The sequence below is a fragment of the Semicossyphus pulcher genome, unplaced genomic scaffold (assembly GCF_022749685.1).
Source record: "Semicossyphus pulcher isolate SPU_LCO1_2020_fin unplaced genomic scaffold, fSemPul1.0.p SCAF_25, whole genome shotgun sequence".
In the NCBI taxonomy this organism is placed as follows: domain Eukaryota; kingdom Metazoa; phylum Chordata; class Actinopteri; order Labriformes; family Labridae; genus Semicossyphus; species Semicossyphus pulcher.
Window position 1 is genome coordinate 2,535,496 of NW_027211699.1, and position 15,211 is coordinate 2,550,706.

The following is a 15,211-nucleotide window of genomic DNA, read 5'->3' on the forward strand; positions in this document are numbered from 1 at the left end:
AAGATGGAGAGAGGAGGTTCGGTTGCCAGGGCGATAACAGAAGCAGGATGTTGCACGCGGATAATGTGGGGGAAAAAGTAGACTATGATACTACAGAAGCCATGTGCAACAGCACCTAGCCGTTAAAAAGAAAAACAAACGGCACATAATTCTCAACATTTAGGCTACTGTCCTCGAATCAGTGAAGGGAACCTGTTCGGCGGAAAAAAAGTTGGAAACAAAAGCTGAAGCGCAGAATGTTTCACTTTGCAGTTTCTCTCTTAAGTCTGAACCCGGACGGAGAAGACGCTCCTATTAGCCAGATGCTCTGGATCCTCTGCCCCTCGACTGCCCCCGGCAAGACAAGAGCGGCTGTTAGCAGCATTAAGTCAGTCCAAGTTAAAAAGGACGAGAACGGAAGTATAAGATAGTACACTTTCAAATTAAGAGCAAAGGATTCTTTTTTTTAATTAGTTACAGGGCACCTACATCCAAAACAAGTTTTTCTATATTTTACAATTTAGGAAAATAATATTTAAATTGAACCATTACATTTATTTTAAATCTAATAAGGGAGAGTTTTATTTAGGGATGTTTTACTTGTTAATCGTCAATAATTGATATAGAAAGTCAGATTGTTTTTCTGTGTCCTACTGACTGTTGTTAAATTGACCTCAAATACCTTAAATGTCCCCAAAATGTAAAATTTCCTATAGATTATGAATAAAGGTATGTTATGGTAACGTTAGGGATTGCAAACAGAAATAGCAGATTTGTGTGTGTAAAATGACTTTGGATTTGTATACTTTGCATTATTTGAGCATATTTTCTCAGAAGGTATTTTTAATGTAATGGGATGTTTTATTTTGAAATCCATGTCCTACAGTTGTGTCTATTCTTCTTCGGCCGACTTGATAGTGGTGTGATACTGACAGAGTGCAGACCCCTCATCAGTATACTCTGCTTCACTCCACATCACAAGTCTCTGGGCTCAAAATAGCAGCATCCTCTCTTTCTGTGGCTGCTATCACACTTCTGCAGTATTATATTAATCTTTAGTCATGATAAGCAAAATGGCAATCTTGTATCTTATGGTTCTCTGCGTGTACATGCAAGTGGTGTCCTGTTCCCTTTAAACTTTTAGAAAACAAATATCTCTGGTTTGTATATTGGAGCGGCTCCTTTCTCTGTTTTATAAACTGACTCTCTTTCCATCTGGATTTTTCATGTCGCACAAGTGCAGCAGAAATAGAACTTGATCTGAGATACGAATGTTATTAATTCTGACTTTAAAAATCACAAAAATACTTGCAATGCAGCTTTGACAACTAGTGTTTTCACCTGGATTTGAATCCCATGTTTAAAAAGGACTTAATCTTCCTGAACCCAAACTGGAGACATTCAGCTGGCACGAGCTGCAGAGACAGAGCAGACGTTAAGGTATACCTGCTTAAAGGTCACATGGAGAGGATTCAAGCTGTTCTTACACACCAACACATTGTTAGTTTTGTTTGGGAAAAACTTCAACAGAAAGGTTTTATTGACCATCTATCTGAGTGATGTTTACTGCTGAGAGGTATATACAGGTCGGTCTCTTCACTTCCTGTGTCTCAAAATGTCTCCAACAACTAGCAACACAGACACAACACCTGCATAGAGTTTCTTTGTCTCGATCTTAAATCCTTATTTATGTATATTCCAGTTTTTATCTGAGCTTCGATGTGACCTATGCACCATATTTACACAATGGCCGGAAGCTCAAATGTGGTTTAAAGGTGGCACACACACAAAACAACATATTTGATACTGTTACAACAGCTAATGTTAGCAATCAACAACTTAGCAGCTAAAATAGGCTAAACGTTTACCAATGATACATTATACAAAAAAAAGGTGTAAATTCCTTGCCTAACACTAACACTAATATTAGTTAACTAGTAATGTTAGCTAGCTAAGGTTATGTTTTCTAGCTTATGGTTATGTAGCTAGGAATTTGTATACTCAAGTCAGCTGTTGTGACTTAGCTGTATTGGAACTTAATCAGTAAATAAACATTTTTTATACCTTAAAATATGGCCTAATTTTCCCTCAGATTTTTACAGTTCATTGTCTTTTCAGCTGCTGACCATTTACGTTGAAATGATGTTTGTCAGATTCTGTAGCTAGCTAGTTAACATAACCTTAGCTAGCTTACATTACTGTAAGTTAGCTAACGTTATTTATAGCAAGGACACCTTTCCTGATGTATTATGTAACATTAATGTTAGCTAGAATTGTTGGTTGCTAGCGTTAGCGTTAGCAGTAGCTATCCAGTGTATCCAGCTATCTATTGCCTTTTCAGTTGCTGACCAATCGTGAAGCAGTGAAACAATACAGCCTTGAGCCTCTCCGCTGGCATGCTTGTGACCTCTACATCGAAGAAGTCACGGCTCCACTTTGTTCACCAAAAAGTAGCTGCCATAAGCAAGTGTTTATTAATACATTGTTTCTGTCTGTGAGGTGTTTAGAGATCAGAGGCTACGTGGCTTCATGCTCCGGCAGACAGGCTGAGGTGCTTGCTCTGTGTTTTGTCTCAACAGCCTTGATAAAATGAGGGCTAAAAGTAACCAAGGAGCACTGATGGGAAAGTGTTCAGAGTCAGGCGTCAGGGCCCACTTTTATCTGCCTGGAATTCCTTCAGCTCAGGGTCGCCTTCGGTGCAGAACTGAGACCTTCCATTCTTCTGATAAGAGCCGGGCTAAACAGATACTAACTGAACTTTATACACCCTCGGTTACTGACACACACTTCGATACAAACTTTAGAAACATCAACCCAAGAACAAAATTGATACTGGAAAAAATGTATTTGTTTAAAGTGCAGGATAAAACTGTGTTCTTAATATAAGTAAGCATAAAAATATCTAAAAGACATAGGTAACACTCTTTATGCTGCCTGAGGAAGAGCTCTGAGCTTTAAATATGCTATATGGCTGTTTGTTAATACAGCTGCTCCTTTATCTGTCTTTATGCCTCTGTTTAACCCACAGAATCAATATCTAAGTATTTACATTCATTTTTTTATTTACATTGATCTGCTGAGCTACTTTGACCTTTACCAACTATTTCTCACAATTAAATTGTGATATAGAAATTAATTTTCATGGTATACCATACAGAAACGTCACTATATCAGTGTTTTAGTTGGTTCGATTTTCCTAATTGGGAACATTTTTAGTATAAGAAGCCATTCAGGTCAAACATGGTTCATTGAGTGTGAAATCTCTTTAAAGGGATTTTAAAACAAGTCCATTGTCATGTCAGATCTCACCTTGTCACACGTACAATGAAGCCTTTCCTTCCTTCTTCCCTGCTGACTTTAAAGAAAACCTAACAATCTCTTTAACATGGACAAAATCCAGAGTCCTGGTGTCATGCAAAAACATATTCCAAAGTTTATCTGGAGTGAGTGTGAGGTCTCAGTGGTCTGAGTTAGACAAATCAAGTGTTTATTATCCAGTGTAAATTTCCCTCTTTGTGTTTCCCTGGACAGTGTTGCCATGCTGATCTGTGTTGGAGGGTTAACACAACACAAAGAGGAACTTTTGTTCCAAAACAATATATTTTCCTAAATCAGAATACCGGTTTTAGTGATTCATCTCTTAATTTCCAGTATACATTTAAGAAATAGCTACTGCAAGAAAAAGCTGTGTCATTTAACATTTGGGCGACGGAAAATTGTGGAACTTTCCTTTAACCACTAAAATCAAACTGAATTGATGAATATGTATGAGGACACGACAAATAAATCCCTAAATTACTATCCTTTCAAGTGATGAAACAGACACGAATTTCTGTGCAGGTGTTTTCCTGCATCCAAACAATAATATATTTTGGCCACAGTTTTCTGTCTGCTCGTGCATACAGTAACACTCATCATGAGCCGTTATTACAGGAAGCGGACCCATCTGCTCGGCAGTACGGCCTGGCTGATGGGCAGAAACAATCAGCACTGATGAATAGTGTGTGACCGCTGCTGTCAAAACCTCTAATACCCTGAAGTTGAACTGTCATAAAATTTCACATGATTAAACTGATACATTGAAAGCTTGTGTCACTACAGTATGAGAAACACAACTTGTTGAACAAACTAAATGTTTTATTTATTTAGTTACAGGACATCATAGCATGTAGCATGTGTCAAAACTAATGTCACAGGTGTCTTCCAAAAAAGCAGGATTCTAGTCAGGAAATCTATCTAGGATCAACATTAAAAAACAGAATAATGGATACAAAGGAGGGCTGCATGTTATAAGGAGAAACGGCAAAAGGGGGTGAGTGACAGGGGGGGAAGTTGTAGAGGATAGGAGGTGGGTGGGAGGCACATGGGAACACAAATTCACAGTGTGTCCTTGGCGACGAGCACAGTGACAGGCGGCTTCGGCGTCGCAAAACTCTCATTAGAGGCAGAGACTGTCAGCACGGCTTCAGTCAGCCTGCAAAGCAACAGGCTGCGATTACAGGGTCTGAGATGTGACATCCATCCATCCATCCAGATTGTCCCCTCTCCTCCCTTTTTAACCAATCCCTTTCAAAATAAAATACAAGGGTTTTTGGTTGGTTTGTCTCTGCTGCCTGTCTGCTAGAGGTCAAACATCTTTCAGATTACGTGAAAGCTGGAGGTCAAAGGTCACATCAATCTCCAAACACCTCTTCCACAACCAACAACCTGGCTCTGTCCCTCACACCTCTGCTGTATGAGTAGGCATGTCCTGACACGTCCCGGTGTCAGAAAAATGATGGGGTCTTTTCAGGTTGCGTTCGAGAGACAGAGGACACCAGAGGCTGAGTGTGAGATGAATAAAGGAGGCGGATTAGCAGAGGCAAAGTGATGGAGGACAGTTTAACTCACAGTTTATTGTTAACTGAGTTAAACACATACAGAAATGTAAGTAAAAGTAAGGGAAAAACAACAGATAACATGGTTAAGATCTGTTATGACAGCACATAGACATTTAGACAGGATTAAGACAAAAGTTTTTTACAATGGAACTTTAAAAACGTAATATATATGTGGGTCAATTTTTGTTTCAACTGATCTGTCTGTAAACTTTGTTGTTAATCTATAATTTGTTGTCTTCTTATCGGCCAAAAGTGAGAAATTAATGCACCAATTGAAACCAACTGAGCAGGCGTGCAGGACCTCTAATACAACAAGCAACACACTGATGGAGATGGCTGTTACAACAAACAAATTTAATGCAAAATTACACCAGACATGGGTTAAAAACATCCAAATTTCACCTGTTGTCGTCCCAAAAGCTGCTCTAATATTCACACACAGCTCTCATTTCCTGCCTTAATCCAATTCTGACAATAACTTCGTCTCCTTCCTGTACTTTCTATCACACATTTCACATTCACAAAACCACATGTCAACCTCCTCCACGCTACATATTAGCTGAACACAATTGCTACATTTCAAGGCCTCTTCTATGGGGACTAATCTGGAACAATGCTAAAAAAATCTGGTCCTTCAATCAAGTTAAAAATTGAATTTGACGGACCTCCATCCAACTTAGGCTCATGGTAGATCGGTACAAAAGCTTTACTTATGGAGAAGTTCTAATGAGTAGTTCATGAAGTATGTAATGGTAAAATCATGGTTGTAGAGCAGTTAACATATTAGCCTGTAGATTACAATGAAATGAGAGAAAAATGCAATAATGTGATGACTCTGATGGGGCAGCTTTGGGGTTTGGAAATGTTTGGAAAAAATTTTAAAAAGCGCTCAAATCGTCAGAATGTGACTGAAGACAAGAGAGACTGTCGTCGAGCTTTAAGGAAGATCCTTGTGTTCGGTTGTTGATTCCTTTATGATCTGAAAAGAAAAGACATAGGAGTTAAAAATAAAACTGAACAAATCTCTGGTGAGTGTTTGGCATCAGGTGCACTGAGCTACTGTGAATGTGTGTGAAAACCTGCAGAAGGGTTCAACATTGCCCCCCACAGGGAATGGGTTCAATGTGCACAGTTGCCTGCTTCAGTGTGAGTGAGAGAGTTGCTTTGTAAAAAGCACATACTGTACCTCGCCATCTCTGGTCTCCACAGTTCTAACCAGGATGCTCCTCTTCACGTGGGCCTCTGGGGTTTTAGTGTCCAGATTAGTTTCTAAAAGAGGTGTAGAAGAAGAAAGACATTTAGTGCAAACCAATAAATACATGTTTTTTAGTAGAATTGTGAAAATGTATAATAGATGTCTTTAAATTTTCTGAGCATCTGTCTGTGTTTAGAATTGTATATTTATTTTGCACACAGGGCTCCTGAGACAAAAATGAGACAACCTATTTTATATAAAGGATTTCAATTAAAACTCTGTTGCCACCAGCCCATCCCAAGCCCCAGAATTTGCAGTGGATATTAATTGTTCTCCAAGATTGACTATGTAGGATTTCTGGGAGACCCTGATGTTTCTTCTAGTGCCACCATCAGGCCAACATTTCTACTTGCAATTAAAAAGATATCCATCTTTAGACAGTGAAACCAATGCAGAAGTGCCTTAAACCTACATTCTCTTTAATGACCAACAGGGGGGGACATTACTGGTTGGAAAAAGCAGTATGACGATGCAGATGAACATTTTCCAAGTGAGTCTATGGTCTCAATTGCTAGTTTCCAAATCTCTGTTCAATACAGTGCACAGACAAGAAAGCAGGGTATGTTTAAGGGCATGGCTACCATGTAAATGACAAGTCGCTGTCCTAAAGGGCACTCTAAGGTATCAGCTGTTACTTTTTGGTAAATACATTATGTTTTAAGCCTGTTTTTTTTTTCGCTAACCAAAATTAGCATCCCATGCTAATTGATATGACTGTTACTGTAAATTACAGATGCACCTTGCTAACCAAGCAAGTGCTATCATTTGCTGACGACTTAGCGCTTGCTAACTCCTTGTTTCTAGCTAGCTCCACCCTCTCTTCCAAATATGGTCCCTTCTAGCTCCATAAAAAAAACCAAGATGGTGTTCCATAATGCCAAACTTGAGTCCTCGAACGCTTTAACTTGAACAATCTATGCTTGTTTACAGGAAATATTTAAAAACATTGAAACCTGCAGAGCACGAACAGCCAAATCATGAAGGTAAAGAGAACACAGGGTCATATTTGATATTGACCTCTAAACTGCAGGTTGGAAAAGCTCTGAACTGGAATGGTGATCCTGTAGGAACAGAAAAGACACAATTATTACAGTCAATGACAAATATTCACAATCTTTTCTTGTTCACATTTGTCGGTTGTGTCAAATATGACCAGCTCTGGCCCACCTGCTCTCCTCTCCCTCCAGCAGCTTCCTGTAGGTGGCGATCTCGATGTCCAGGGCCAGCTTGACGTTGAGGAGGTCCTGGTACTCCTGCAGGTGTCTCGCCATCTCCTCTTTCAGTGCGTGGATCTCCTCCTCTAAGTGACTCACTGTATCCTGGTAACCAGAAGTCTCCATGGAGAAGCGGTCCTCCATCTCACGGAGCTGGCGTTCCAGAGACTCGTTCTCAAGGAGGAGAAGAAGAGACAGACTGTGTAATTTCCTACATAAACACAACTACATACCCAGTAATGGACAACAACAGCTGATGAGCAGACTGTAGCTTGACTTTTATAATTCAAAGCCCAACTCTGCAGCCGACACTAATACTGTTTGTCTTACTTCCTTTGTTACTGCTGCAACTTCCTATACTGATATTGATACTAATATCTATCATTACAACTGGTTTTCAACAGAAACATTACTGCTACGACTAGTAGCCTACTCCTTGTAGATCTTTTTATACATAGTCCCACTTTCTCTGTACGGTACAGCTTGACAATAAAGACTTGACACCCATTATTTTACATTTGAAGAGCCATTACTTCGCTGTCCGTACACGTTTAATGTTGTCTTTGTTTAGTGGTTAGCTAACTTATCTAACGCTGTCAAAATGTGGTCATACTAGCAGCTAAAATGGGGGTATACTTTGGTATATGTGATGTGCAAATAGAGCTAAATTTTCACTTTCATTAGAATATATACATTACTTTATTTTATTAATGTGTTGTGTGGTAGTGTTTCTTATACGCTGAGCAATTTGATGAAAACAGATATTAGCTAGGTTAGCAACAAACGCACTACTCTACAGTTAGCTGATTAACAAGGTAAGTTGTCTTAAATGTTAATCTTTCTTGAGCCAAAGTTTGTGTTAACTTTGACTGGCAACTCAATATGTCTCCTATAAATGAAAATGATGCATAAAAAGGTTGATTTTTTTCTACCCTGTTAATATTATGTTGATGTAAGCATTCTCATATTAAAGCTGAGTCATCACCTAAACCTGATTGTTCAGTTTTAGTTTAAATGTGCTTTAACATTGAGTGAACTTATTTGATTGTGTCACTGTCTGGCTTCATATCCATCTTATAAGTGATGGATTAAAGCAAATATTTTTGCAGTATTGTTTTTTTGGTTTGTTTTTCAGTGTACTTACTGTCCCACGGAGAGCCTCCAGATCGCAGGTCACCACTTGGATCTGACGCCTGTATTCATTGCCTTCCTGTTTGGCCTGGCGCAGAGCTTCGGTGTTACGATTGGCTGCATCTGTCAGGTCAGAAAACTGTGTACAAAGCCAAACAGTCCGTCAGTATGTGAGTATGTGTCTCCTCATTAGCCCACTTACATCCAATTTAATTTGGATGTTATTTACTTGTCATTACAATTCATGAAAGGCATATCTGAGGCTTCTGACCTTGGAGCGGTACCACTCCTCCGTGTCTTGCATGTTTGAGGTGGCCATGGTTTCATACTGGACCCTGATGTCTCTCAGAGCAGCCGTCAGGTCTGGTTTGGACACATCCATGTCCACATGCACCTGCTGGGCCAGGATCTGCTCCTGTAACTCACGCAGCTCCTGAGAGGGGAAAGGTAGGGGGGGAAAGTTAAGATTGTGGTGGTTGAAGGTGTTTAAAGGTACAGGTAATAACACGGAAAGAACTGAGACTGTTGTTTATTTCAGTTTTTATTATTACCTCCTCGTGAGTTTTCCTCAGGAAGTTGATCTCATCCTGCAGGGCATCGATCTTTCTCTCTAACTGGACACGATTTAGGGACGCCTCATCCACATCCTATGTTAAGAGTGAGGCACATAAAGACATGAGGGTGGACAGGTCAGACCTGTTGAATACATCAGTTTTTATCATGAATTCAGATAAATGTTTGCAGAATTACCTGTCTGAAGGTGTTCAAATTGCTCTCTGCATCCTGACGGAGGCCATTCTCTTCTTGCAACCTTCACAAAAAGGCAGTTCATTGGTGTTGATCAACACTTTAACAAGGCAATGAGCTTGATTCCCTGTCATCCGTTAAAAAATCTATTGAACAGCTATCTTTAAGCAACATTTGAATTATGTTAGCATATAATTAGCTAATAACAACATCCAAGAACAACTCTTTTGTGTGTAAATATTAAAAGTAAAAACATAAATCTCTATAATATTGTGAACAAAGTTTTGATATACTGCCTGCTGCTTCATGGCACAACATCTGTAAGAGCAGACAGTCTTCTAAATATAACCCAAACAAAAGGGACTGCAAACATATTTCGAGCATTTTGTTCACCGTGAGCTTCGGAGCTGCTCTCCGTGTTCGGGGGATGACCGAGGCTCAGCTGAAAGGGCAGCTTACGCATCATTACACACTCACTCCAATCTAACAGCCAGAGGCCTTTCCCACGGGATGGAGTTCACACACACACACACACACACGCACACACAAAGAGTCCATGTGCAGCCTCACACGCAAACACACACCACCCCGCAGTACATCTGCCGTACACCCAGACGAAAACATAATGACCCAGACTTGGGCTAACATCTGTACAGTTGACGCAGAGTTAACTGAATGGTGTGGTTTTTGAAAAGCAGCAGGAAGCACAAAAGCGACCTTTGACCTTTTCAGCCACAACTATCGCTATTCACTCCGTGTTCTTTCAGAGGACGAGCAGCTGCAGAAATCAGAAGTGTCTAAAGTGGACATTTCCACCCTCCGGGACATTCAATCACTTATTTTTATGACTAAATTAAGTTAGAGATTCATGCCACGTGTGCACCTTTAGTGAAAAGCAGCTATATGACTGCAGTGAATCAGTGCTTTGGAGTAACAGGGACAAGAGAACATCTGCCCGGCCGTCTGCTTCCTTTGTGCAGGGCCACCATTGTGTTTGCCTCATTCCTCTGCACTTGCTCAATGGCTGCGAGGGGTTCAGTCAGGATCAAGTTTGTAAAGAGGGATCCAGGAGTAAAGCTCGGGGAGAGCACAGCGGTCTGCATTCCAACGAATCAGAGGCAGACCAAATCTGCATATAAATGCATTCGTGATTAAAAAAAGGAAGGAAAAAAAACCTCGTTATTTTCTTCTGAAAGACCTCAAATCAAACAAAGTTAACCAAAAGATTTTGTCCACATTTGTGAGCAACTATAAGTAGTAAGAGGATAGATTTCACAGGATAATTTTAGCCAAAAAGATGCATAGAAGGTGTAGTGCAACGAAAGTCATAAACATTTTGCACACTTTACAGGAAACAAAACAGAAATGTAGTAAGCAAAAGCCCAGATTTGCAAAAGAAGAAGGGAGAAAATCGAAAGCAGTTACTCTTCCCCTCTGTCTGTTTTATGTCTTTATATTACTTTATTTAAATATCTTTTGTTTTGTTTATCTTTTAACTTTAGCAACCTTACATAGGCATTTGTCAGTATGATTTTACAGTGTAAAAGGCTAATTCTATCGTCCACAAAACCGACAATTATATTTTAGCCATTGAGCCAAAGAAACATAAAATAAGTTTGACAAATGCATGCAAGTAAAATAAGTGGTCCGCAAAAGTCATTATGCTTTTGACAAGAGTAATCTTTTAAAAACAAGAGCAAAGTAAAAACACAACAGGATGGTGGAACTGTGTCACTGTGCATCAAACCAACATGAACCCCTCCCACAGGAGTCCCACCCTGCTCCCTCTTACCGCTGCTTGAGTGTGGCCAGATCTGCAGCCAGGTTGTCCCTTTCTATCTCCAGCCGGGCTTTCCCAGCAGTGAGACCGTCCACCTGCCTGCGCAGCTCCCTCAGCTCCTCCTGGTAGATGTCTCCCAGGCGGCTGGGCTCCTTCCCCCTCAGCTGGTTCAGCTCCACCACCAGCACCTTGTTCTGCTGCTCCAGCAGGCGCACCTTCTCTATGTAGCTCGCGAAACGGTCATTCAGACCCATCATCTCCATCTTCTCATTGGTGCGGGTCTCCTTGTACTGGGCCTTCATTAGGGTGTCAGCCGAGAAGTCCAGCCGGTCCCCGGGGCTCCCCAGCATCAGGGCCGTGTTGGTGGAGCCGAAGGAGATCCGGGATATGGGGCTAGAGTGGGTGATGCGAGGGGTGCCATGCCAAGAGAGTCGGTTGGAAGAAAGGCCCCCAACTCGGAGTGAGGCGCTGCTCGAGCTCTGGGCCCCGAAACGCTTCCTGTACGAGGACTGGAATCTCTGACTCTCCATGATGTGGAATGAAGCCCACTCGGGGCACAAACAGAGCTTTTATAGAAGCAGGCAAGCCCCCCAAATCCAAAGCAGAGAGGCCACAGGGTGCGGCAGAGAGAGGGGAGGGTGGCAGGCAGTGAATGGGAGAAAAAGGGAGAGCGAAGGGGTGGTTTACATGACACTCAAAGAGCTGTGTGCCAGGGATTGTCCGTGCTCGTCCACTCAACGACAAATGTCTCTTGGCCTTCTCCCTCTCTCCCCCACCTCTCCTCCCTTCTCCCCAGCCTCTGACTCACTCCCTCTCTGCCTCACTCTTACTTCACCCCTTTTTTTGTCTTACTCCCTTCCTTTCTCTTCCAGCTGAATGAAAAGGAATGTGTGTGACAGGGTCCAGCCACCAATTCAACCTGACCACACATGCACTCTCACAAACGCAGACACAGAAAGTTTGATCCAACAAAGAGACGGAGATGTTGTGGAGAGATTTTCACTCTCTAATCAAAGAAAGAAACAGCAGATTGACTGAAGACGCCGATTAATTAGACACAGAGACAGAGGGAAATATTAAGTGTGTTGGTGTGATGTATGTTTAGGCTGTGGGACAAACTGTGAGAGGGGAAAAACAGGGTGCTGGACAGAGCTGCTGTCTCTGATTTTTGGATCACAGTTTTGGGCACAGTTACATAACCGCAACTGTTATTTACTAAACACCTGCTTACTCTAATGGGAATAATTAATTATTGAAATAGATTAGTCTTTTGTTAAAGCCATACTGTTAACTGTTAACTTGTGTTGTTATAGTTGAGATTGAACAGGGGCTGGTTTCACAAAGATGTTTTAGACTGGTCTATAGTGTTCGACCAGTCTTAATATTGCTCATAGATTAGTCTAATGCAAGTTAGACCGTTTCACAAAAATAAAGACTGACTCATTTCAAGCCCAAAAAATTAGTCACCCTACCCCTAGGCTAACTCAGCTCTAAGACCCATGTTACCATGGTAACAATCAGTGACACCTGCTGACCATAGCACCAAATTTTGAACATCTTTGATGGTTCTATCAACAGTCGGCTTAACACTGATATATATACTGTTGCTGCAATTATTTTACATATCAGTTTTTTTGTTGTTGTTGTTGTTACACTCTTGGCTGAATTTAAAGTAAAATGTTGAAACTGTTGAATTCCTCCATGGACAAACATTTTCTGCTGGGGTAAACAGACTTGAGTGGAATGTTACTTAGTCGGCCATTTTTTTGTTTTGAAAAAAGTCTTAATTTACCCAGAATTCAATGCACCATAGTCCTGCTTAAAATGGTCAAGAGCTAAACTGCTTTGTGAAACGGATGAATTTAGACGTCTATCTGAAGTCGGACTATTTGTCATATCTAAGCCATAGTCAAAGTCTATCTTTGTGAAACCGGCCCCAGATGATAAAATGGGAACTTTATCAACCATTAAAATCCACTCTCAATTATACATGTTATATTATTTGGTCAACTTTAACACTGACTTTTTTTTTTTTATCTGCAGACTCGGGTTGTCCGAGGGGACCATCTTGCTTGAGGAGCACATACACACTTGTGTTACAGCAGGGGTAGACTGAAGCCAAGGCTCCAATGAGACTGCAGGGTTCTCTGGGGTGTTCCCTGTGTTCTGGTTATTAGACGTCCTGTTGGCTTTAAAGATAGATGGATGGTAAAGACGAGGAGGAGCGGGGACATAAGGAGGGAGAGAGGGGGAGACTTAATCTGAACTCTGAAAAAGACTTACTGCATTACAAAACCAATTTCATCCATTACCGTGACAACCACAACATGTACAGCACTTCAAGTTAAGTTTTTCTGACTCCTTTTTGAAGAGGAAATGATCCCTGAAGACAAGAACAATTTGGGCATTAGAGTCCTTTTACAGCATGCACCAAATTTACAGGCCTTTTTAATGTTTGTCCTAAAGTCTTAAGTAGTTTTAGGCTGTCAGACGCATGAAAAATATAGTATAAAACATCAGCACCAATATTTAACATCTCTAGAGTTACAAATGAATGTCAACATGTCTGATAGTAGGAAAATAAATCCAAGTACCTTAAACTGCACAGCGTGAACTTGAAAGCACTTCCTACATTATTTGTCACTATGAGAATAAAGGTTGTGGGAACATTCGTATTGTCATTTAATTGTGTTGTTGCTACAGGTAGTAAAACCACAACAGCAGTGAGACATAAAGGACCTCTTTGTTACTGGCTCATAAAATCACCGGGAGTGGAAACCAGTGGTACTGGGAGACAGTTAATCAAGCCTCGTACGACTTTACTATCTGGCCCCTGAGTGTTGTTGCTAATAAGGATGCAAAACAACAACGCAGTGTCTTGAATCCCAATCGGACTCTGTTAAGAGAGGTTAAAGGAGATGGCACACTGTAAGTCTGGCAGAGATTTGTTGACTTTAAAGGCTCCATCACTAAGGATTGATGCCTCGGTTGCATCATTAAGTTGACACTGATTGTTTCTGCTCTCTGGATTTTTTAACAATCACGACGGTTGCCTCAGATCTGGTCACTGAGGTAATATGTCCCGAAGATTAAACATCCACAGAGAGAGAGAAGAAAGAGGAGGTGCGGGCCTCTCCCTCTCCTCCCTCCCTGCTGCTGAAGTCACTAAAGGGCCAAGTCAAACAGCTGATTCATGTGTCCAACATGAGGAGATCGTTTCATTTGCAGGACGTACAAGGAAAAAGGGTGAGGGGTAGAATCTTAATGCTGCTGGTCTCCGACTGATCTCAGGCCCGAGGAGCTGCCAGACTAGTTTGACTGCGTAATGCTCAACGTTGGCTTTGTGCTCTGGCATTTTACACCCAGAGTCCACAGTGTGAACCTCTCCGCTACCATCACTCAACCTCTCTGATGGCCACATACCAAATTGAATCCTGACTAAAGAGCTGGAAGCACAACTGTCTGAGCCCCACCTTCATCACTGCTTCAAGGCCTCACTGTTTAGTGGAGAGAGGGTAAATCAAACATGGAGAAGGCCTTAATCTAGAATAGTAACTCTTTTTTTCAAACATTGTTTCACTGATGAACATTTCAAACATTTCTTTACCATGAATTCCTGTTTTTAATGAAAATAGATTCATTTTAACTACCTCTTAGTGCTCATCAGTGAGAGTGTGTGCTCATTAAAATGGCCTGAGGCTGCTGGAAAGGATCCCATTGGAGGGAAAACAGACAAAAATAACAAATAAACAAAAAAGTTAGTTAAGTTAATAGTTACTTTCAACTATTACTACTTGTGGCAAACAATCACTCCTACCAGGTGCATTTGGCTGCACCAGTGATTATATGCAATTGGGTCTCATTTGTGCTAAAGACCATCTGGACTTCTTAAGTGAAATCTATCCAGAGACATGACAGGTAAAAACAACACAGCTAAATGCTTGAATAATACCGGTCCAGCAAGGCCTCATGGGACTGAGTGGTGATGAAAATCAGGGGGGCTTAGCTGGGCCAGACAAGCTGGCTATATGACTCAGCACCACTGGGCCCAAACAGAGCGAATCCACAAAGAGGGTCGGTGGAGAACCAGTTCAGGCCCGAAGCTCCAGTCTGCCTGTCAGCAGGAATGCTGGGGGGCCAAACACACCACACAGACAGATCTGCATACCACACAAACATCACATCACGAGCACAAGATACAAACTCAGATACAAACTGGTGCTCA

The 15,211-nt window shown here is 41.2% G+C and overlaps 1 protein-coding gene across 1 annotated transcript; it reads right to left on the reverse strand.

The window, feature by feature from the left end:
• Nucleotides 1-4,095: 4,095 nt before the first annotated feature.
• Nucleotides 4,096-11,516, reverse strand: gfap (glial fibrillary acidic protein). Its single transcript, XM_069676432.1, has 9 exons — nt 10,999-11,516; nt 9,210-9,270; nt 9,011-9,106; nt 8,731-8,892; nt 8,473-8,598; nt 7,282-7,502; nt 7,132-7,175; nt 6,046-6,128; nt 4,096-5,838 (listed from the first exon to the last, which is right to left on the reverse strand). The coding sequence occupies exons 1-9, from the start codon at nt 11,514-11,516 to the stop codon at nt 5,797-5,799; spliced, it is 1,353 nt and encodes a 450-aa protein (XP_069532533.1). The 3' UTR covers nt 4,096-5,796.
• Nucleotides 11,517-15,211: the final 3,695 nt, after the last annotated feature.